Consider the following 25431-nt stretch of genomic DNA (forward strand, 5'->3'; position numbering starts at 1 on the left):
CTGCTCTCTGTTGTTTATATTAATAACATCACGATCAATGCTTGGCAATAAAAACATAAATAAAGCCATTTTTGTGGCCTCGTATTCTGGATTGATTTATTTTTTGAAGCAGCAAGTCATTTTAATTGCAAGCAGGGTCTGACACGACTAAATATTGACTTGATAAAAATATCAATTACATCAACAGTATTGCAAACAGACTGGCTGTATACATGTATACTAATATGAAATGAGGGGTAATTAGATTTTACTGTGCAGTGTGTGCTGTGAGAATATGACTACAATTTCTCATATATATTGTATGTCCACACATTATAGACAAGCACTCAGTCATGCATGTGTACACACAGTAAGACTATACTGTGTAAATGTATGTTAACAGAAACAGATACACACATCATGTTTCACATGTTTATACTGATAAGCCTGATATGATCTGTCAGCTTGCTCAGATAAATGGAATTCATTAGGACTTCATAACGCCAGCATCAAATTATGGCAAGATGCTATTCCATGCCACATTTTTCATGAACTCATTAATCAATATCATTGTCAAAATCTGTGACGGTGAAAAGCAATCAGTTTCACATGAGCTACGCCTCAGATTAGTCTTCTTAATGTTTCCATGGGATATGCAACGAACCGGGGAGATGAATAAACATACAGCATTTGGCTGTCACAGAGACGGATGGCGAGACGGGCAGATATGCACGCAGACACACAGACATGCCGATAAACAGGCAGATACACAGATGGATGGCCACACAGGCGGACTAACTGCCTGAGACAGAAAAGCAAACTACAAGACAAACAGGCAGCGGACAGACTGACAGGGAGGCAAATAGATATGCAAGTGACAGCAGCCTGTCAGTGAGGAGGTCAGTTTACATAACATGCTGTGGCTGCCATGCTGGAGGTCCTCAACACTTGACAACACTTTTGAGTACCTAATTTGACATCCTTTTCTGTCGTGATGTTGTTTTACATTCCACCAATACCTCAGCAGAGTCAGCTGTGGCAGCTGTGTTTGCTGGGAGATTTTGGACACGACTTTAGTGCGTGACTGCCAGCCAGCCAGACGGGCATGCAGGTGATGGCACTCAGACAGAGACAATCTAACTGAACAGAAAAATTGCTGGAAAATACTGGAAAACAGACAGACAGGCAGTTTGAGTTTGTGCACAGGCTCTGCCACCATCATAAGGAGATTAGCTACAGAGCATAAACAGCTCAATATGTCAGAGACACACATCGTGTCACACATGGGATTACTGAAGTGGCGTGGCAAGACAGACAGGTTCTTTACATGGATGTTAAACACTGACTGTAGAGCACAATTGGAGCTTTATTAGCAAATGCTTCCACCTGAGAGTTGATTTTAGGCAAGCTAATAAACTCAAGCCATGAAAAACTTTACTATAAACAAAAAATGGTATTCACATTGAATCAAAGGTCCCATACTATGCTAAGTTTCAAGTTCATACTTGTATTTGAGGTTTCTATTAGAATATGTTTACATGCTTTAATGTTTAAAAAGTATGTGATTCTTCTTATACTGACAGTCTGAATATACCTGTAATCATCCGCTGTCTGAAATGCTTTGTTTTAGCACCTGTCTCTTTAAGCCCCCTTCCCAAAAAAGCCCAGTCTGCTCTGATTGGTCAGCATTTCCAGGTCTTCCACATCTTCACTCTCTGCATTTTTGCACCTTCATTACACCTTGGAAATGACTGTAACAGCACTGTAGTAACAGTTTCTACCTTTATATAGTATAGTTGTGACATCACGACTTCACTTCTCAATATGGTTATGTGCATTTCTGTGTAGATTGAGCGTTTTGATTAGGGATGCACCGATTTATGTGCTGCACATCAGTATTGCCCAATATTTGCCTTGTTGACTGCTATCAGCCATAAGATGACATCCAGTGATGGCAGTGGCCGAAGTTTTTCCATTGTGTCACATCAGTTTTGCCCGGGCTAAAAAGCTGGGCTTCAAACTATCTGCCAAATTGTTTTTATAAACACAGTATCAGTCCATAATTTTACAATTGGTGCTTCCCTAGTTGTGATACTTTCACAGTATTTATATGACACCTACATCTGCTTTCTAATAAAAAAAGACATGGAAATTGGACTTTTTACATTATGGGACCTTTAAAGCACAATTTCACTTTGCATGCTGCGTGGCTGTAACTGTTAACATAGTGACAGAGTGTCTTTCAGAGAAAACGTGTGAAACAAGGCATGGATGTGCAAGATGCCGCCGGGACATTACTGCCAAATTGGAAGTTTATAAAGACTCTCGTTGGTATTCTGATGAAACAGTCAGTTGTTAAATATTTCATACTGTGAGTGTGTTCACATTCACATTTAGGACTCCTTCTTTGCCTCTGGGACCAGCTGGATCTAACAAGTAACCATAGCAACTCTGAACAAAGTGAGATTCACACGGCTTGATAAAATGAGAAATGTGGTAACCTCTGGGGTACACAGTTCTGTCACTGTTCTTGTGTGTTTACAGAGGTGTGTGTGTGTGGATCAGATCAGTACTGCCCCTCTACGCACTCTCTCAGATGTGCAGTAATGGGAACCTCCCTGTGGGAAAACACACCATGTCAAACATTCTTTCACCACACAGATCTGACATTAACGTATGAAAGCAGTGAAAGTTGAGCTGTCATCTCCCAGAGAAGCTCAAATAAAGGAACTGTTGCCACATATTGTACGTTTGCAATGTCACAAATAACAAAAACTGTGACATTATTAAGCTTTCTTGTCCTGTGAAAAACCATTAGGGTTAAGACTGGCTTTAAAAAATTCTTAAACAGACAAATGTTGTATTATAGATGCTGTATAGGAGTTTTGAAGTGAAATATTAGACTATAAAATCTGAGGTTCTATTTCTGAACATGAAAGACAAACCAAACTTCCTTGAACTTCTGTGAAATTCCTTAATGACCAGTGCCAAAAACTGTAGTACCTCTAATGGCCACTTGAGGTTGGATCCATAAGCCAAGGCTATTCAAGAGAAGGCTGAGGCACGGGGTCAAACATGGGGGGATTGCACATGCGCAGTGTAACTTGAGCTGCAATGCTGGAGGGTGCAGACCAGATGTTACTGCGCATGTGCAATCCCCCCATGTCTGACCCCGTGTCTCAGCCTTCTCTTGAATAGCCTTGCTATAAGCCAGTCAGTACCCATTGACCCCCATCATAAAATGTTCCACTTTACAGCAGAAAAAAAATGTTTACAGCCTGGCACAAAAAATGTGCCGACCTCTATAGCTAATTTCCCCTTTCAACTGTAGAGGGGAGTGAATTTTTACAGAACTCACCCGTTTACATTTTATTAAGGCTTAAAGTTTATGTATGAATGGGAGTTCACAAACCAATATGTGACGTTGTGGTAGCTACATCAATTACCGAATACAGTCTATGATTAAAGCCATAGAGCTATTCAAATAATTAAAAACTGACTGCTTCACACAGTGATAACAACACATCTTAGTCAATGTTACAGAGCTGCAGGTCTGACATCTGCGAGCAATGCTGATGCAGTGTGTGAATCAGGTTTCTGTTTATTTACACCATGCCGGCCTCCCTCCTCTTTTGCATGTGACGACATGGCATCTGACGGTGTGCGCTGATGCTCTTCTCCATACAACAGCATCTGGGATGATGCTGTCATTCCAAATAGAGACTGTTTGGCTCTGTGGATGGAGACAGTAGTAATTGCTCTCCATGGAGCGTTAGTGTGCCAGTGTGACAAGCAGGGACAGGCGGGTGACAGCAACATCATCAACTCTCCCGATCCCATCCCTTCCCTCCTCTGCCTTTGCCTGTTGTCTTATTTCCTTATTCTCTCCATTCCCTTTCCTTTCTATCACCTCACCATCTCCTCCTCTCAGCACCCAACCTCCTCTCTCCTCTCCTCTACCCACCCAACCACTTTCCTCCCTCTTGTTTACTCACCCAAGGCCTCCCGCTGTCTGTCCCCCCACTCTCTGAGCCTTCACACAGCTCTTGGAAAACATGTACAACAGCACCGCAGGAGGGGTGTGTGTGTGTGTGTGTGTGTGTTAGCCGAAGAAGCATCTCTGGTCGGAAAAAAAAAAATCCACTAGACCTTGGTGTTTTTACACACCACTACGGTTATGCACGCATTTGTGTGTGCGTTTGCTCATTTGCGTACAGTGTGAGTCAGCGCAAGGTGAGAATGGAGTCACGATGGCAGACAGCAACCTGCGCATTTTCCCCTCAGCTCTACTTGTTAGTTCTGAGGAGGACAGGCCGTGTCACAGCTGCAGACATCTCCCTCTCCTTTCCTCTCCTTTAACCTCTTCATTTCTGGCTTCATTAATTCTTCAAGGCACTCCTTCAAGACATACTTCAGCTGCGTATTATTCATGCACACTTCAATGCAACACTAGTGTCTAGCAATTTGTGGTTTTTATAGGGATAATATTCATAGTAAAATGGAAATGAGCAGAGTAATTGTTAATACCTGTAGGTTTAAAGACAGTCCTCATGTCAGCTTTACACACACTGACAGCACTGAGAGGCTACTGCTCCTTGAAGCAAATACATCACTGTGCAGAACTACAATGAACAAGAGGTGCAGCCTTCTTAATGCGATTTGTGGTTTCGTTCAGTGTTTTATTCAAACCATTCATCCACTTGTGAGGCGTGACTGTAGGAAAATCGTTTGAAGCGTCGGGGTAATAGCTGTCATTTATATCCATGACTCACCACCACCTCCAGTGCGGTGAGTGACTGGTGGCGGGAGGTAAGAAGTGAACCTGTTCAATATTTAACCTGTGTTTAGAGTGTTTGCACTGAGCAGCTGCTCACTGTAGCAACCGGGCAGGCTTTGTTTTGATTGGCTAATGAATCCGGCTTAGTTCATGACAGCTTTAGTTCACACTGTGGGCTGTAAAAATGATCATTTCTGGAGTGGGCCATTGGATTTATAATGTCAGAAGTAATTGGACTTCCTGAATCACCCATAAAATTTGAAGGGTTTTGGGTCCAGTGCTCGATATAAACTAAGAAATGGGAAAAACACACTGGGCTGCTGTGTGAGGCTGTACAGCAACAGTTGGAAGTTTCTTTTTAAAAGCAAGCGTCTATGTCTGAGAGACTGCGCTGAATGAGGTGAAGACCTATCAGCCTCACCAGCACAGGTAGATGTGAAGTCGTGATAAGCAGGATGGAAATAGCACTACTCCTGTGGATACAGAGCTTCCATTAATGTAGTTAATTTTTATGTCCTGTTATTTGAACAAGGTGCTGTTAAGATTTGTTTTGGCCGAATCTATAAACCAGGACATGCACTGATTTTTAAAACATCTAAGAGCAGAGAGTCAGCATAAAGGACAGAGGCATTAATGCTGCACTTTCAATTTTTGGTTGTCAACACCTAATGTTTTCAGCATCATGCAAACACCTTCAGCTCTGTAGAAGCTTTTAGCCCACTGCTCAGGGAAAGCTTATATATCTACTGATAAGCACATCTAAAAATGTAAGATGTCCCAGTATTTATTTCAGTCAATTATATCTGTGTTTTTGTAGAGTGTCCATCAACTGGTTACCACCCTGGGGGTAGCGACTCTTCCAGGAGGTTGTGTGTTAAATATGTGGGACCAGGAGATGATTAACAAGACAGAAAAGAAGAAAATATTTATTTCTTAACATGTTCCTGTAATCTTTGCTTTCTTACATTTGTAAATGCTGAAAAGTTTAACATTTTAAAGTTGATATGAAATGAAAAATTTCCATTTAACCCTTTGAGATCACATTCCTGAAAATTCAGTGTACCTATTATGCAATGTATGCAGAAAAAGAAAATCAATTTCTTCATTGTCCTACATCAATATCCTAACTGTTCTTGTTCCTGTAAAACAAAATCTAAAGTTTGCTCATGCGAGCTAGTGCCAACCATAGACTGTATAAATAATTGATGTAGCTACCACGACTTCACCCATTGGTTTGTGGACTCCCATTTTGAAGACTCAAGTTCAGCATTTAAGCCATTGCCATCTTTTTTCTTTGGAGCCAGAGGTGACCATATTTAAGCAAGAGGCTGGAGCTGTGGAGGAGCAATGTATGGATCTGACTGAGAAGCCAAGGACACTATTAGCAGACTGTCTGTCACTCAAAGTGGCCTGCCCTAAAACATGCATAACTTTAAGCATCAATAAAATGTAAACAGGTGAGTTACATAAAAATCTAACCCCCGTACAGTTATTTGTACCAGGCTGTAAACATGTTTATTCCTGCTATAAAGTCAGACATTTTAACATGGGGGTCTTTTGACTGGCTTCTGGATCCAGCCTTAAGTGGCCACTCAAAGAACTGCAGGTTTGGGACTTAGTGTTGGCTTCAGTTTTCAGCCCTGGAAGTTGTGGCTTGGTACCAACCAATTTCAACCAATAACATCACAACATTTACCCATCAATCAATCTGCAATTTTTAGGCGCACCAAGCTGTTATTAAGTTAGCTAACTTTCAAACCTTTGTTTTCATTTCCAAAACATAGGTGAGGTCTAATTCATTCATTCATTTCTCACTCCGGAGTGTGTAGCCGGCAGTCTGCTGTAGCTCTACAATGCACTTACGTTTAAGCCCGCCTACTTTAATCAGTTCAATCAAATGCAAAAGTTTGATTTAAATCCCCCTTGTAACTGAACACCGATCAAACATTCTGTTTCACTGGGAAATACGTCACAGTACAGAGGCTAAATAAGAAAAACCTTTCATTACCACTGAGATGGATTGTTGATGGATTGTTGACATGTCCATCTGTCACTGACAAAGGGTTTAAAGTAAAACTAAAAGTTTGAAACTGCAACAATGCCTCTGATCTTTTTTGGAGTGACCATAGCTATAAAAAATTATGTCACTCTGACTTCATATGGGCATTCTGGAAATGTGTATCAGTAATTGCAATATACCTCCCAATGTGTATTCACAGTGCAACTCAGAGATTTTTTTTTCAGATGTCAAACCCAAAAGTAAAACCTGTCAGACTTTCAGCACATTATATAAGCACTTGGTATAAAGAGGACTGTTTATGTCAAGATCGGAAAAAAAAAGAGCAGACTTCACAAGGCAACGCTTACTGTTGCTCCCAGAGGAAGCAACCTTTCCTCCTGCCTTCATGCATGGATAATGTATGAGAGGGAAAAAAAGGTCACCCTTACCTATGACAGACACACAACCTAGCGGGGCTATGAGTGATGCTGGGGCAAAGCCGTAGGCAGCAAAGTTCCCGAGCTCGCCGATGCCCATGAGAACCACACCACACCACCACATCGCAGAGGTGTAGTAAGGCTTGGAGCCCCGCTGAGACTGACGGACGTGGGCATATTTCTGTCAGGAAGAGAGGGAACAGGAGCCAGAGGCGTCAGTAAGATTAAGCAGATCCAATAACTGAAGAGCTGCACAGGACAAACTCACATATATAGCTTACACAGCCAAATATATAACACTTGAAAAACAAGGTATAATTTATGGAATAAAACAGCATTACAGAGGCTGTCACATACATCTGAACACACCATAACACCCTCTGCTGATTAGCATTTCATCCCAGAAGAGGCATGACACTAATTAAACTAACCAATGAGGTGGGAAGCTGTACAAGGCAAACGCATATGTATACCTCATAATCATTAACAATGCTTTCTTTGCAAGCTTATATTGCTTAATAAACAATGGTTATCAGCCCTTTACAGCACTTCATCACATTTAGTTTAAGTGGACACGCCCTCTCAATCTGTTTTACACATCTGTTGCTACAAACACCCGGTTTCTACACATGCATCAATAGAGTTTTGCATCTGCTAATCAGAGTGTAATTAAGCAACAGACATTACATTGTTATTATCTTAATGACACAGTGGGAAAAAAACAATTGTTTAAAACAGATAAAAAAAAATGTAACTTCAGCTCTAAAGCCTCAGTAAAAGTGCACAACAGAGGGTTAAGGTTAAGCATATGACTGAATAGAGGTACACATTTAAAAGTCGCTCGCAACTGCTATATAAAAGCAGCGCTGTGGAATCTTATTTGTTTTGACTGACAGTTGAAGTTCACTGATTGTAACCAACTTCACCACCTCGTGTTTAAATTTCATCTGAAGGGATAGCTCAGGGCGTAGCGAGTGTGTGGTCGAGTGGGAAAGAGAGACAGTGGATGATAGCAGACAGCCGTTGGCGATTTGAGTAAAGGAGAAATTTGCAGTGAAGTTGTCAAGTGGTAGTAAATGTACAGAGAATCATTTCTCAGTTTCCTGGGCTGAATATTCTCTGTATGAATTGAAATGTATTGATAGTATAATTCTGCACGTAGGTGGGTGCATTCAAGTATATGCATGTGTACATTTCTCCCCCACCCCCCCCAAAAATAGGGTTCTCGAAATCCATGGCAGAATGTGAATACTGGAATCAACCATGCATGTATTACTTTTTTTGTACATATAAAAAAAAAAACAATTAAAGGCACCATTCCTTCCACTAAATGACATCTTAGTGTTATCCCTTCATTTAGCACTTTACATTTCAAAAGTGGCAGATAAAATGTCAGTCTGGCAGACAAAAAAAAAACAAAAAAAAAAAAAAAACAACGTGCCTGTCACAGTGGCAGGCCGTGAATAAAGTTGATTTTTAGACCCTGTAAAAAAAACTACTGCTTAAGTTTCACTTGAATTAGTGCTGATAAGGCATCAGGGAGTATAATTAGTAATATAATTAAGTCCAGACACAAAGTGTTGAAAACTTGCTGTTTGATTACTTGACTGGAGGATTGTATTGCTAGTCACAGTATTAAAATGGAATTGATTTCTGATGTTTAAACATTCCCTTCTTTTAATTCTAACTCAAATAAGCTTTATTGGCATAAAATACAAAGTCGTTTCTGCTATCTGCTGCACAACGGCCCACTGTGAACATGGCAGCAGATCACACTGTCAGTGTCTGTCAAGAGAAAGGCAGTGTGCTGCGGGCAGAGTGTCTGCTGTACAGCTGGGCTCCAGCACTTCCTACCTGTATGTTGAGTGAAATGCTGATGAGGACATTCCCACATATGGAGATTATGATTCCCAGGAGATACGTCTGTGGGAACAAACAGTAAACAGGCACAAATTAAGTGATGCTCCACTTGTCACACAACAACTCCAAACACCCCATAATACTCCCTGCAAGTCTTTCCTCCAGCTGTCACATCTGTCATTTCCATGACAACTACAGAGACCGTTGTTCCATTGGTGCTCTGTTCAAAGGCACTAGTGTGTGTGTGTGTGTGTGCGTGTGTGAGCGTACTCCTGTGGAACAGAACAGAGGCTTCTAGGATTTCATCATATTAAAGTTTAAACTTGCACATGCAGGCAAAAGCAACAGACACAAATACAGACATTTAACCCACATGTGCAAAAACACAAACACTCCCTCACCCTCAACTTTCCCACGATATACGACACCTCACAAAGGTCTGGATGCAGGTTGGTATACACCTTTAGATGCATAAACACCCTGGTCACCACACAAATGCAAGGTTTTGGAAATAGAACTCAATGTTACATGCATTGTTGGTAGAAGCTGGTGATGTTGACAAGGCTGAAGTGTCATCGCAGCATATCAACAAGACGACAGCCGTGCTAGTGGCTCTGTGTGGCTGTACCAGACTGTATAAAAGAAGTGGACAGATTCACCATGATGCCGCCCATTTGTTTGTGGACTACTCTTCTGAAGCCTTGAATTAGGCATTTTGGCCAGAGGTGACCATACTGGAACGAGAGGGTGGTCCTGGGGAGGATAGCCATTGCTACACCTCTTACATGATTAACAGACCTGAATGAAAACAACCAGAGGCAGAAGGGGTCTCTAAGGCACGTCGATCACTGCACATGCACACGCTGCGCTGTCAGTAGCATACACTGCAAATACAGGGAAACAGAAAAAAGACTGATAAAAAGTCAGTTGCTTTAACTTTCACTTTCACAGAAGAAGGCCGATGTCCTCTCTGATTGGTTATTTTCATTCAGGATTGGTGGATTATTGCAAATGCCATTAACAGCCGTAGTAGGAGCCAAAGGAAACATTATTTTTTTCACAGATAATTTGTTGTATGGACGACTGACAGTTTCAACAAATATGACAAAAATACTATTTTAATAACAGTGACCTAGTAACTTTAAGGCACTTCTGCACTGGCTTCATTTTTCAGACCCAGTAGCAACATCCACTTCTTTTTATACAGTCTATGGGCATTACTTAGGCACAGCTAAATGATAACGCCAGCATGCCAACATACTCGCACAGTCTTTGTATAACATGTCATCATGCTAACATTTCCTAATTAGCACTAAACACAAGTAGACCTGAGGCTGATGGAAATGTCTTTAGTTTTGCAGGAATATGATCGGTGTGTGATGGCTGTGGGCACAGCCATCACACACCGATCATATTCCTGCAAAAAAAAATTGAATGATTCACATACTCACCGACACCATTACCACATATTCAGTTACCTTTAATTTGCAGTCCCTTAAAATACACACAATACCAATTTGTTGAGTTAAAATTGATTTATTAGCACTTTGACAACACACTGTTTTCTAGATGAAGCGTGCAAATTTACTTTACATTGTTTGGTCAATTTGCTATTTGCTTTGGTCAGTTATTAATTCTGTTCTCTTTGTCTTAGAGTTACCTGAGGTCATGCTCACTTACTGGTTGGAGCTAGGTAAAAGATGGGGCTGAGGGCAGAGCCTGGTTTTATGTAGAAGGTCAGCCTATGGAACAAACCAAGAGCTGTGACATCATGGGGGGGATTATGGGTTACTTTGTGTTCGTTTTTGGTTATTGTCTGTGTAAATTCTCCCCTTTGTGTTTAATTTTGTCTGCTCAGCCAGTATATGTGTTACCCCAGTGTCTCATTCTGTTAGGTCTGTTTGTTGAGTTAACGTCTAGTTTTGTTAACCTTATTTTTATGTCGTGTTTTGCTGACCTCTTTTATGGGCCCTATAACTGTAATTCTGTTATCTTTAGTCATTTGCTTTGTAAAATTGATTTTTGGGAATATAAACCCACCTTTTTTTAACTTAAAACCTGTGGTCTTTGTTCTTGGACTGCTTGGTCCAAGACACGGTGCTATATGGAAAGCTCATGAATTTCAAAATTCAATAGGGTTTCATCTTCTGGAGAATGTGAATGTCTGTATGAAGTTTTATGGCAATCCATTCAATAGCTCTAAAGATATTTCAGTCTGAACCAAAGTGGAGGACCAACTGAGCGACACTGCCATCCCTAGAGCTACTCCACTAGCGTGGTTAAAAAGCATGTAAAGCCCTTGAGAAATGATGCCCCCCTAACCGGCCTTGTATCATGAGATTCTTGGGCAATATGGCCATATCTTTCTGAAGCCAACTCTCAGCAAGAGTGCATTACTGGCTTTCAAGTGAAGGAAGGAGAAACAGGATCAATTCCCTTTAAGTGTTTTAAGAATACGCCCGGCTACTTTCCCCCACATGCTTGGGAAATTATTGCCAAGAGGAAATTTAATTTTAGGTCATAAACATACCGGTGTCTGTGGGCGGACAAAGTTTACAAAGAAATGAAAGCGCGCAGTGGGGGTGGAATGGGAATGATGAAAACCTAAAGAAAGAAACTCAATCACTGCAGAAGAAGTAACAGCGGCCAAGCACATCCAAGTATTTATCCCTTGAAAGAGCATTATGAGAGAGATGGAGGGTAGAGAGAAAAGAGAGAGGAGGGATATACAGTGATGGGAATTAAAACAAAGAATAGGAGGCGGAGGAGCTGCAAAATGAGAGGGAGGGAGAACGGCATAGTAAGAAAAAGATGAGAAAGAGGACAGCAACACTAGATTAAAAAACAGGAAGAGAGAGTAAATGCTCAGGTTCAGTGGTCCATTCTGTGAGATAAGACGGGCAGTGGGTTATTGTCAATAATGTCCATCTGATACTGTTGACAATGAGATAACAGCACTGTGGTCAAAGGCTACCAGAATGAATAGAGTGTAAATGAATTCCTCTGGTCTCCAAACACAACAGCTGATCACTATCACACAATCCAGAGGTTGTCTAGCACTTTGTCAGAGCACATTATTAGACAAACTTTGTGAAAATATGAAACATGCTTTTGCACCACTGAGGGGAAAGGAGCTGTCATTATAGCTTACTCTTAAAGTAATTAAGCAAAGACCAAAGCCCATTCTCTGAATAAGGAAAACAGCCGTAACCCTCTGCTCTTTCTGTCTCAGCCTCAGAAACTACAGTGAAGCATACAAAGGAAGGCCAGACAAAATGATGAAACCTTCACGGAACACAGTTTCGTAACCTTTCTTTTAATGAGACAAGCAGTGTAACAAGGTCTCATCCTCAGATGTGCTTTATTACCGGGGCAAAATAAGAGACTTGTGTCTACAGGTCTGAGACTGAACTTCAAGATCTCACATCCCAGCTACAGAACCGTTATGTACTTCCTTACTTTAGACTTGCAAATTGTAAAAAAAAAAAAAAATCTTGTGAAGCACACTTGTAACAAACTTTGAGTGTATAAACAATCTTTCATTTACACTGGAGACACATCAGGATAACCACATTTCTACTAGTGGGCAGCACGGGATCGACTAAAATCAGCATTTGGACTTTCTCAAGACTTCCATGGTCTTACCATACTGATGTTTACGATACGATGCTTTATTACTCCCTGAGGGGGAATTCAACTTTTTTCACTCTGTTGTCACACACACACACACACACACACACACACATACACACACACTCACTAACAGGACCGATACATACATTAAATAGAGAGATGTCAGAGTGAGGAGGCTGCCCGTTGACACACGCCCTGAGCAGCTGGGGGTTCAGTGCCTTGCTCAGGAGCACCTCAGCAATGACCAAGAGGTGAACTGGCACCTCTCCAGCTACCTGTCCCTGCTCCATACTGGGACTTAAACCGACCCTCCAGTTCCCAAGCCAAATCCCTATGAACTAAGCTACTGTTCAGCACCTTAGTTTAACCTGTTATCATGATAACGTTTTCTAATTAGCACTACACACACAGTACAGCTGAGGCTGATGGGAATATCATCAGATGTGAGAATAGGACAAATTGAAATTTTGACCTAAAAATGGCACAAGAGGAAAACTCAGCGGATCACAAAAATCATTACAGTTCATCCTGAGGGGGACATGAACGTGTGTGTACTGAAATATTTCGATCAAAAGCATAAATGTCACTCTCATGGTGGTGCTAAAGTAAGTCAGGGGTCAAATCAGTAGATTCATCCTCTGTGGATCACGAATGTCTGTCAAAAACAAAGTCCAACTGATACTGCTATTTCCAGTCATGCATGGCTAACATGGCTTAAACTGTTTGCACTACAAAAAAAATCATTGCCATGGGAACAAGTGTCCAAATGTGGATTTGAATGTTTTTTTGGTTACCCCCAAAATCTTAAATACCCCAGAAATTAAGAAATAGTAATCCAAGGATATTTAAACTTAGTGATAGGCCTTGTTCTCTGACTCACGTCTTCAAAATATATGACCATAACCCCAAAAAGTCGAGTGCCAGATATGCCAAAGTAAACTGGCGTATCACAAATCTACAACCAGCCTGGTAAAACAGCTGAAAACTGTAAGTTTAGCTGTCTTTTTACGGCTATTATGGCTGATGTTACTGTGACTTACAAAGATTGTCCTTTTTATTTTATTTCCTTTTATTTATTTATTTATTTTTTATTGATCTTTATTTGCAGCTTGCGTATATGTCATGTTTACTATTTTATGTTGGCGTGATGGCACTGGAAAATGTTTTGTTTTAAAATGTGTCTGAATAATCCCATGAGGGATGGGCTGCCTTGGAGCAGCCAGGCACGAAAATAAAAATTTCATTCATTCGTCCATACAAGGTAACAAAGTGTCCAATTGTCACTTTCTTTTAGATGCAACTACTAAAGAATCATGTCTCAAAAAATGTCCCCTTGTCTCTTGTTCTCCCCACTCTTGAAGCTTTGATTAATCACAAATATTTCTCAAGCAAGCTTCGATGCCCAAAAACTGGTATTCAGGACAGCCCTTTGAAACAAAAACACATAGTGACGTGTTTTGTTCAACATGAAATAAAACCCCAAGGTGGATGGCCAGGGTTGTCCAGTAGCCTATTGTCCAGAAAAAAATGCTATGACAATGACTGAGTCCACATCTCGGTCTGGAGTTTAATTAGGGTCTCATTTGTAGTCTTCCGTCTACATTTTTAAACATGACAGGATCGCGCTATCACAGTAGCCTGAATGTTAAGCTGATGTAACACAGCCACGTGTACTACCAGGGGATCTGTAGTCTGTGCACCAAAAGGAAAGAAAGAGTCCCCTCCTCACTTCTAAGCACACAGTGAAGTGAAGAAATGAGGAAAGACATACCTACAGCCCAATTTCAATTAGTTTTGACCTCTCTGATCATCACACAACATAATTCCACTCAACAGCCCACTTTAAAGTAAAACCACTTGTGTTGTACGCTCTTTATTGCATAATACAACTCATCATCTCCTCATCAACCTGATTTTAAACCCAGAGGATTTCTGGGTAATTTCAAATTTAAAACCACCACATTCATTCCTCTATTTCACAGTCTGCCTCTATCTCCTCCTCACCCTCTGTTCCACATTCACCTTGACACCAAGTCTGATGAGTCCACTGACCTGAAACAGCAAGGATGATACCACACCAGAGGTAAACAGGATTCTAACTCCAGTGTGTGTGTGTGTGTGTGTGTGTTCATCTATTTGTGTGTGATGCTTGCAGTGTATCAGAGGCAAACAGGATTTAGGAGGAGGAGATGGGGAGCAGATGGGCAGCTCGCTGATGAGATTCCTAGGGGACTGATATCACATCAAGGTAAAGAATCTGTGTTTGTGTGTGTGGGTGTGCAATGATAGACTCCATCCTCAAATGTTAAAGGAGACGAGCAGAGAGAGAATGAGGTGGGCTGACTGTACTGTGTAAGAGATGACTACTAACGGCTCTGTGGTAATTCATGATCAGACAGACGGCGTCATCCATCAGGCCAGCTGTGCTCTGTTCACTAAACTAAGATCAATAACCTTGTCAAGCTTTACAGGACAGAGTGTAAGAGGCCCGCTGCTTTGCAGTTACTGAGCCCACAAGGAGGCTGCTGGTTAATGCTGAGAGGGGCCAGGGGGCAGAATGATTTGGTGTGTGTGTGTATGTGAGAGAGAGAGTGAAACAGTGTGTTAAGAGTACAAGGTGGCGGATGTACAGCCCGAGGACAGTTTATTCCACAGACTTCACACAGGAGACGCAGCAATTTGAAGTGAGAGGAGGGATTCATCTCACCTTTCACTGGATTTATTCATGTTAGATTAAGCTTGCCAGCAAGTGAATTCAGTCTAATTACAGTAAATGATTCTTCATTTGTTTGTTGTCTTAGTGTTAGTGGGAGGGAGAGCTCATGTAAGGGTGGTCACAGCAGGAACCAAGCACGTCAGCAGGAGCCTAAAATGCTCTACCCACCGAGGGAGACAAATCCACATGAGAGAGTGTAAGGGAAAGGAAGATAAACAAAGAGAGTTTTCCTGTTACAGGAAGAGCAAACAAAGCAGTCAAGGCAGGCGAGGCCAGTACACTGGGAGTGTCTTTGGCTTATGGCTTACTTAGCAAACATTACACACTTTACCTAAAGAAAGCAAAAGACTTCACACCACTAACAGCCGTCTGTGTTGTGCTGTACTTGTGTGTTTGCTGCTTCAGTTTTCACCACTGATGTTTTGCAGAGCTGATGTCACTGTACAGAAGGGCCAATCCATTTGTGCAACTGTTCAGAGTAACTAAGTACATTTACTGTTCTTAAAAACTATTTTGAGGTATTTGTACCTCATGGGAGTATTAACATTTTTACTCCAGCACATTTATTTGAGTGTTACTGCTTATAATAGAACTATTATAATTGAAACTACCCATATAGAGTAGTTAAATGAGCCCCAGAGCATCAACTACACAGTGGATCAACAATTATAAACCAATATTAATAGGGAGGTAATAGTATAACACCCAACAGTCAGTGCTGGTTGTCCTGATGGAATGAAAAAATGAAATCCCATCCATTAATTTTTTAATGAGTGGGTTTCATTTTTTCATTCACGGGAGAGGTGAAACCATTAAGTTGGCAGGCTTAATCCACACTTCATAACAGCAGTGCATGATACAAGCACCTGACCCCAACATTGCAGTACCTACTTTTGTAGAGTTATAACAAATTGGGAATGAACTGGAAACCAGTACTCTTGCTTGACAATTGTGCTTTTTTTTCTGTTCATTTGGCTTAAGCACTGGGGAAAAAATGCTTAGAAATGCTTAATGTTTAAAAATGCTTGCTGTTTATTTTGGCATCAAGTTGACTAAAATGTTGGTGACATCCTTATGTAAACAAGCATGCATGTAAACACAACAGGCAATATTGTAATATATATGGACACAACCTTAATCATAGGGTATTTGCTAACCTCAATAAGTCGATGATGTAATTATCTTGACAGGCCTGATTGTAAGTATATTTAACTGGAAGATTTAATGTCAAGGATTCTGGGTTATGTATGAAAGTGATATCCTGAAGATCTTCATGAGTGCCGGGATAAAAAACAACAATGCTGCCTTCAAAGAAACCTTCCTACTATTGACCTTCTCATCGTAGTGGACACTGTCAACTATCTACACTTTTCAACCCTTCAACTACAGACAGTCAGAGGTAATTAACACTGGATGAAATGGGATTGTTATTGTCAGGAAATAGACATTGATTAGTCCTTTAAAAAAAACACTCTTCTTTATTTCACTTTTTGTTTGCAATACAACAAGGCTTACGTAAAGCCCTGTATAATGAACTGTACCTGGGTATTACTCTGTGTTAACTGACGACCTAATTCTGGTCCTCAGGTTTTTGTTCTGCATCTCAGGAGCTGCGTTTGCCAATAAACTGCAGTTCCTTCAACGGCCACTTGAGGCTGGCTCCGTTTTCAGCCAGGTACGAAAAAAGAGTTTTGGTCTCTATAGCCAATTTCAACATTCATGACAACTGTGCAGAATTTTTATAGACCACACCCATTTACATCATATCAAAGCTTAAAGTTATGCATATTTAAGGGAATGGCTACTTGAGTGACAGGCTGTCTGTGAGGCATCGCAGTCTGTGAGTCAGATCCACCCCTGGCTCCACAGCTCCAACCTTTCATCCAAATACGTTCACTTCTGGCTTCGAAGTTATACAGTCTATGGTCAGGAGACAGGCATGGGACATAAGAAATTTGAAAATGTACCAATAACATCATATTTCGTAGTATTTATTAGCAAGGTAGCTAACACTCGCTAGCAAATTAGCTCTTTGTCTGCATCAAATCCAGCACTACCCAAATTCAGCACAAATAACCCCTCAGCAAGCAATGGTCACTCACCTGCAGTCACTCATGTGTGACCATACCCTTACAAAGTATTTTCAAATGGTGGTATTGCTATTTTTACTTAAGTAAAGCACTTCTTCCACCATTGGATCTATATTCAAACAGTTATCCTGTTGTTTTAAGGTGGAGTTTTCCTTTACCACTCCGGTTTGTGTGTTTGATAAAGTCTCGTGTAATTGCAGGGTTGCTCCAGGACAGCCACATGAGGAAGCTAATTATACTCCAGCTTTCTTTTAGCTTTGTCAAAATGTAATTAATTTGTTACAAAGTGGGATTTGATTGCACAAAATGTCACCAGAGAACAATTGACACCCAAGAACTGACAGCTTAACTGGCAAACAACACCGCACAATGACAAAGACTCTGAGCAGCATGCCGCCAGAGTCTTAACAAGAAACAGCAAAATTACTGTGAGATTCAGAGAAGGTAATTGGATTCTTTAACCTGACACTGATACCGATTGTGAGGAAACCAGGCAACGGATCAAGTAAAAGATCCCTGAGTGCTTTTACTCAGCACTTAAAATTCATGATAACACAAACTCAAACAGGAGTCCAACTGCAGCGGCCGAGTGAGTTTGAATATCAGTATCAAGATACGCTTAAGTCAGCAGTAAAACTGGGAACTGCATGAGCACATTTATCATCGAGGCACGATCAAGGACACGTGTCAAATTTCGTCCACTACAGTTTTTCTGTGTATATAGTGGGATCACTGATATACTGTATCTTTTAAATGTAAATTCTATTAAATAAATGTCACAGATGAAGTCTGTTTGAGTTTCTAGTAATTTCCTTCTGAAGGTTCATCACGCTCAAGGTACAAACTTTACCAACACATTTTCACCCCCTAAAAGTAGTGTTAGGTGTATTATAGGACTTTGGACCCTGAATACAAACAGACATGCACACATTACATCTTTAAACTTGTAGGCGTCATGTTTTATCTTAAAGCTAATTCATATTCTTACTGTTATCTTAATCTTGCACCCCACATCCAACCTTGTAAGGATATTTATCATCCATACTGCATGCAACTGTAGTGACAAGCAATTTTTCACAAGCGTGTTCCTGCATAGAGCTAACTGTAATCACTGGATCACAACACCGAACTTTGAACAATCTGCAAAGTATACAGCTGCTAAGTTTGAATCTCCTGCCTGAATCTAAAATAGAGCTGGAGCAACAGAAGCTGAATGGGCCTTAAAGCTGATGGAGGGACTGACAGCACTGATCCTCCTCCTCCTCCTCCTCACCAGGACGCTGACCCAGAGACAGACAGATAGACAGCATGGCCCTTTGTGTCCAGTGACAATGGGGATCTGTCTCTCCCTGGGATGGGCTGATTTCTGGATGAAGCCTGTCAGTTTCTGCTCAGAGGTGGTGTGTACAGAAGAAGCAGAGGCTCAGCTCAGAGACAAAGATGGGTGAGGAAGAGAACGGCACAGAGAGAAGGATGGAAATATATTTGTTGGCATCCCTACTTTATTAGGGCAGTCTTAATGTCAGATTATATGAAAATATGCAAATTATTAGCCTAACAGCAAATTTAAGCAATAAGAACAAGCTCAAATCTCCAGTGGGCATCCCTCGCTAAAGTTTTACCTAAAGCTGTGAGTAGACTGCGATCAAGATCAGATGATACTTTCCAGGAAGTAATGTACATCCAATACAAAATACAATGGACAGGATGAACAACATGCTCAATTTTGCTTTTCTAATAACCTTTCAAATAATAGAGATATAAAGAGAAATGGGGTCATTAAAATAAAAATGATTTATTGCCCTGGGAGCAAGAAAGTACCCAGAACATTATATGGCCAATTGCCTTTTACATTTTTATATATCTTGTGTACAAGACATTTAGTTTGGATGGAAAATGGCACAATTAGTACTATCAGAGATGATCAAGGTTATTCACATTAATCCTCTGGGGAACCTGAATATCCATGGTGAAATACATGGAACCAATAGCTGTGAAAAACGGCTGTCTCTGGACCAAAGTGATGGACAGACAGACTGACTGTCATATCTACTACTTGCAAAAAGATGAAACATCAACTCAGTACAGTGATGTAGCTAAGTTTGTTGCAGAGTTATTTCTGTGAAAATGTTATCTTCAGTGGTGAAGTTTCATCACCCACCTTCTTCACCTTCACCCATGGAAACTGACAATGTAGTCTGACGTAGCACAGTCGCTTCTGAAGCAAATTATGCACAAGTTTAACTCATTAGACTTAACCACATTCCTAAGGGCGTGAATATAGACAGCACCATTGGTGCGGTTGCACTGGGGCCCGTGAGGTGGGGGGGCCTGTAGAGAGAGCAGGCCCTTCAAAAATGTGTTGGGCAGAGAATGGGCTCTTGCAATTGATTCAAATTGCTACCTCGCCTGTGTTCAAAGTCTGTACATACACAAAATAAAGTTCACTAAAACCAAACTAAAATGCTGACCTAGGGGTGAAAAATATTTTAGCAACTGAATTAAAAATAAAAACTAGACTTAAGATAAAGACAAACGAAAACTATCTTAAACAATACAGTGTAAAAACAAAACTAACTAAAATACAAAAAAAATACACAGCATATCTCTGAAACTAAAGTAAAACTCTGAAAACTAAGTAAAACTAAACTGAATTGAAAACAAAAATTAAAAACAAAAGAAAAATAAACACTTACGAGAAAATACAAAACTGTAATACGCTGGTTCAAACTACTCACATTAAATTAAAAACAGTGCAAACTCATCTCTGTCATGATTTAGTCAGTGGCAATCCAAAACAAAATGATATGCTTATTCTACATAAACTATAAAAACAATTCAGTTAAATTGATAATTTCTCTCTTTTTTGGTATGTTGTCATATACAGATACGCAATGATTATTGCTGGGAAATATGTATGTTTGAGTTGTTAAATGTCAAGTCTCTATTTGATCACATGACGATACGATATACAGTATTAAGATTAGGCGAGAAAAATCTGTCAAGACTGAGAAGCTGAGCACATCCGCAGGCTGAGCGAGCAATCATGCCTCTCAAACATAAAAGAGGCAGTACGAAAAGACACCTCATGGTGTGTATGTGCTTCAAAACTAATAGCGTACACTAGGGCCTATCCTAATAGCATCCACTGGGGCCCATTGTATCTACCTTACACCACTGCACATACCATGGATGAAATTATGAACCACTGAGTGTCAGAGATGTTCCAACTATTAGCGAACATCACCAGAGTCAGTCATCTCTGGGGGACATGTGGATGACTCCTCCTCATCTCGTAACAGGCGAACCAACCAATGGGACAACCTTGGTGTACTTGAACATCAACATTTTCAGTCCATCAGTACAAACATTTTCAGCTCGGCGAAGCAGTCAAAGTGTGAGACAGGCGGATATTGTCCCCTGGATGTCGGGATGTTCTCTGGGATGGTGGGTAGCTGGGACCATTAGCCAGCTGCTCAGGACTCTTACAGTAGATCTATTCTCTCACAACCCACCCATGGGCCATTACTCATTACTCACGCCTCTCATTCCTCCTCTGTCTGTCTCTCTCTCTCTCTTTCTCTCTGCCCCCTGTTGGTAATGTCAAACAGGAAACATGGCAGAAAGAGAGAAACACACTGACAGGGGAAGATGAGCATGAGGAGAATGTGTGTCTGCAGAAGAGTAGGAGGGCAGAGGGCTGACACATACATAACAGGGCATTGCCAGACCCACAGTGGAGGAGAGAGACTTTATATCACCATACACAAACACATGTGTGCATACTCAACTTAATGCACAGAGTCAGGAGAGTCCACTCACAAAGTTAAAAGTTCAAGAGAAAGAAAAGGCCTTTCAACACAATGACGTAATCACGATCACTTTAGAGAATAGTTGTGACAGGTGCCAACGCCGATAGATCTCTACACTGTCTGGCTTCCTCATCCACACTGAGTTCTCATTAACCAAAGAGCTTTACAGGCTGAGGTTAGATTTTGACTTACAATTTTTTTTTACTAACTTAATCTCCTCTCTGACATTAGTGTCTAACCTCCTGCTCCAAATTGAGTTCATGGAGGGAAGCTCCTGAAAGTCAGAGAAAGGATAAACGGCCAAACTTTCCTCTTATCACTTCCTCTCAGCTCTGAGTGTTGCAGTGCAGCTGAACAGCTGAAACAGGTTCAGCATGATTCATATCACACATACAGTAAGCAAAGGAAGCAACTGATCTAATACTGGCCTTGTTCAGAGACATTTTGGAAAATGAAATGCTTGCACTTTTTTGCACTATGCACGTTTTATTTCAATATTTTTTTACAAAGCATTTAGCTCTTACAATTAGAGTTTTTAAATCTTTAAATGGCAAAATGTACTGACAGGCCAATACATTAGTACCTCTTCTTGTAAAAGTTCACATCTAAAAGGTGGAAAAATCTCTTAAAATTAGTTGTGTGATAAAAAAAAAAAGAAGAAAAAGTTGGTCTAATGCGCAATATTCGTGGTTTTATCAATATTATGCATTCCTCTATTCTCCAATCTCCGAAATAATCAGCATTTATTCTGATATACCCAAGACAACAATCTCACATCACATTTATTTTATGTCGCACTCTGTATAAACTTCACAAACCAAACAGTCTGAAACTTAAACCAACCTACCCGGAGTGGATTTTCCAGGATCTCAGCGCGGTGAGCCTGAGGAGAGGTCAAATTAAGAGCCTCCTGTGGAGAACTTGAATTCGCCATGTTTTCCTTATTGGTTAATAAGGAAATAATAATCTTCTAAATCACAACTCCCACTCTCTTCACATTTTTGTTCGCTGTTTTTCACCTCATCCCATCCCGAGCGTCCCACGTCTCCTCAGTGCAAAGAGGGAAAAGTTGCTCATTGTTGGGAGGCGGATCAGGAGTTTGTGCTGACTTCAAGTGCATTCGGGAAAATTGCATTTATAATTAAGTTGTAAATACATCACTGGAACCGTTTTTTATGTTGTAAATGTTGTGTCGATTGTTTAATTTTGGGATGTATTACAGTTAAGATGCTAAGTATCAGTCGTCTGCCTGATGAAAAAACCCTCTTCAACTGCATCAATACATAACTTAGACCCACTTTGTTTCTCTTCATTGGCGAGTCATCTGATTTACTACATGGACGTGATACACCTAAAAGCAACATATGCGAACAGGTGCAGTTCGCGCTCCAGCATAGATAAACACATACTGACAGCTGTAGTGAACTACTGTAAACCAAGGGCGGGACCAGATGTTGTGAACATTCGGGGCTCAGCCTAGGGAGGGTCGGGGACATATACTTCCTCATTACAGCAGCTATATGCACTATTTTTCAAGCCAATTGAGATAATAGAATGCCTAAAAATCTGTAGCCTACGTCTGAGAAAAATATAATACTTGCCAAGGAAAAAATCATCCTGTAAATCCTACATACTATTATTTTGTCTAATTGCTCTCTAACTTGTCTTCATCAAACAAATGGTGACGATGAATATCTTTAACTCCTGCCATCTAGAAGGAGGCAAAACTTGTCTGACGGTAATATTTTAAAGATACAAAGCTGGGGTAGGAATTTAACATAAACAGCATTACTAATCTTGAAACCTATTTCTGTTACACTATGCTGGAATACAGTTCACAGAATGGATATTTAGATGACAAATCATTTGATCCATCCCATAATGATCTGGGCTGCTCTGACTGTAGTGTATAGTAAGACAAAAACATGTATATATTATTATCTGAATGGCACGAAGTTGAAGGTATTTTAAAAACCTATAAGATTCAGTCCTTGAAAACACTAGGGGGATGGAGCCCCAGAAGCCACCCCTCTCCCACTCCACATTTGATTGCCTAATGCAGTAATTGAAATTGCAGTTAAAAATGCAATAATTGCAAGAAAAAAGCCCTCCCAAGACTTTGCAGACTTCATTTTGGATACCGGTGCTCTAGTTGGTGTTAAACACGTTGCCACCTGCTGGGCACATTCAGGATGACAAAGAAATCTGGCTGACTCTGGCTGGTTAACATATCTGATCTAAAAAAGCCACGTGATATCCCACTTGTTTTTAGACTGCTGATGTTCTCACCCACAGACAACAGGTGTTTCATTGTGTATGAATCTGCAAATTCATTACCATCCACTCATAAATGTCGCTTTTGGAGAGCTCATCAGCATCTCAAAGGGAGATAGAAAGTAGACCATCATCACAAGCGATGATGCAAACAAGGGCGGCTACTTCAGTAGGACAGTATCTGATCTCCATTCAGTGTGGGTCCAGCTGTGGATACATCCCGGTCAAAGGGATGAACTGTGATACATTGTTGTGTGTTGTCTTTTATGGGATCTCACTGATCCGGCTTCCTTTCTGTGAATAGATGAATGATGAATCCTTGTTTGTTCTGGTGTGCTCAACATAAACAAAATTATCATGCACAGATGGGGCTACTGCTTTCTTTCAAATATGAACAGCCTTTGATTAAATACACACACACACACACACACACACACACACACACACACACACACAATTTGTATTTCTATCGCATAACTATATATCATTCCCCAAAGATATTATTTCATTATTTTCTGCAATATAATGGAACTAGATGGCACTCAACTTGTGTTGGTCAAATCCCCGTCCGTTGGTATAGATCCCGTTGGCGGGTGTGGTTCGGTAGAAAGAAAATAGTTCCTACATTAAACCGCTCACAACAAGATCTGTGGATTATGACGAGATACCAGGTCATAATTTCTGGAGAGAGACATTGCTGTTGAGTTATCCGAAGGTATTTTTTAGTGCCTTGAGCACCACAAACCGAGTGCCATCTAGTTCCATTATATTCAAGAGAAGGCAGACATTTCCACAGCTGACATCCCCAACACTCTGCAACTCACACCAAAACAATCTAGATTGAATAATAGCACTACAGGTAGGAGGAAAAATATGCATTTTGGTTCTGGGGTGAACTGTCCCTCTAAACTGAAATGTAAAACCCTGATCCTTTAATATAAGTAATATATATTAATAGCTGCTATTTGTTACTCTAAATAGCCTATAGCCATGGACAGATTATGACACGGACATGTAAGAGGGCCCCATCCCACCTACAAAGAAACAACACGCCCAAACAGGTCGAGTTTTCTGGTTCTTTGATTGATTTCCCCGCAAGAAAAATTAACAGATGTTTCATATTGAGATTCTGATGATAAGAAGCCAACTATCACCTTCTTGCTCTGGTATGAGAGGCAACGGGGTGGCCAATCAGATTTCAGGGGGGGCCTGTGACAGCCTCTGCTGGCATGTATAATTGTAGTGTATTGAAGCTGTGCCGCAGTTGGACAACCCTGAGGAACAACATGGATTCAGATTAAAAAGAAGAAGGTGAAAAGAGTTGTGTGCAATGTCTCAATGCTAGTCCTTTCATCCTCAGAGGGTAAAGGACAGTCAATCAAAGTAAGTTCTTTGTGTTCCCACTAAGCAGTGAATGTGAAGGACACAGTGGTCCAACTCTGAGCTCCCAACTGACCATCAAAACTAGGCTACTAGATGAAGCTGATGAACAGAAATAAATTGCAAGAAGCCATCCTTGTGTGTGCAGACCCCTACCTTTAGCACAGTTATTGTCATGGAGCTGCTTCTGTATTTAGGTCACCCTGTTGGAACTGTTACACATTATTGCTTAACATCAGAGCCAATTAGTGCTCATCATGTCAAGCACATAGACTCGAGTCAGATGGACATGGGTGTAATAATTTGTTAATATTTGATATGTTTAATTACTGTACTGACACTCTCAGAGCTGGGCGCTGGAGAATCCACCTCTCCAGTTTCCATCTGTATTCATTCTGCTCCTTCTGCTCTCCGTCCTGAGTCAGCCAGCTTTCTCTGCCATAATAATCAAGGACCATTTGATGTGATTACTGT

At 40.7% G+C, this 25431-nt stretch overlaps 1 protein-coding gene across 2 annotated transcripts in view; it reads right to left on the reverse strand.

The window, feature by feature from the left end:
• The window catches only part of LOC125892834 (NIPA-like protein 2), a 32671-nt gene extending 10294 nt beyond the window's left edge, over positions 1 to 22377 (reverse strand). For both annotated transcript variants that reach the window (XM_049583114.1, XM_049583115.1), the window contains exons 1-3: positions 22151 to 22377; positions 9047 to 9115; positions 7205 to 7373 (exon numbers count right to left, since the gene is read on the reverse strand). In XM_049583114.1, coding sequence (XP_049439071.1) covers positions 7205 to 7373; positions 9047 to 9115; positions 22151 to 22237 — 325 coding nt within the window. In that variant the 5' untranslated portion in view covers positions 22238 to 22377. The remainder of the gene's footprint in view (positions 1 to 7204; positions 7374 to 9046; positions 9116 to 22150) is intronic.
• Positions 22378 to 25431: the final 3054 nt, after the last annotated feature.

Source organism: Epinephelus fuscoguttatus, linkage group LG8 (assembly GCF_011397635.1).
Source record: "Epinephelus fuscoguttatus linkage group LG8, E.fuscoguttatus.final_Chr_v1".
Taxonomy (NCBI): domain Eukaryota; kingdom Metazoa; phylum Chordata; class Actinopteri; order Perciformes; family Serranidae; genus Epinephelus; species Epinephelus fuscoguttatus.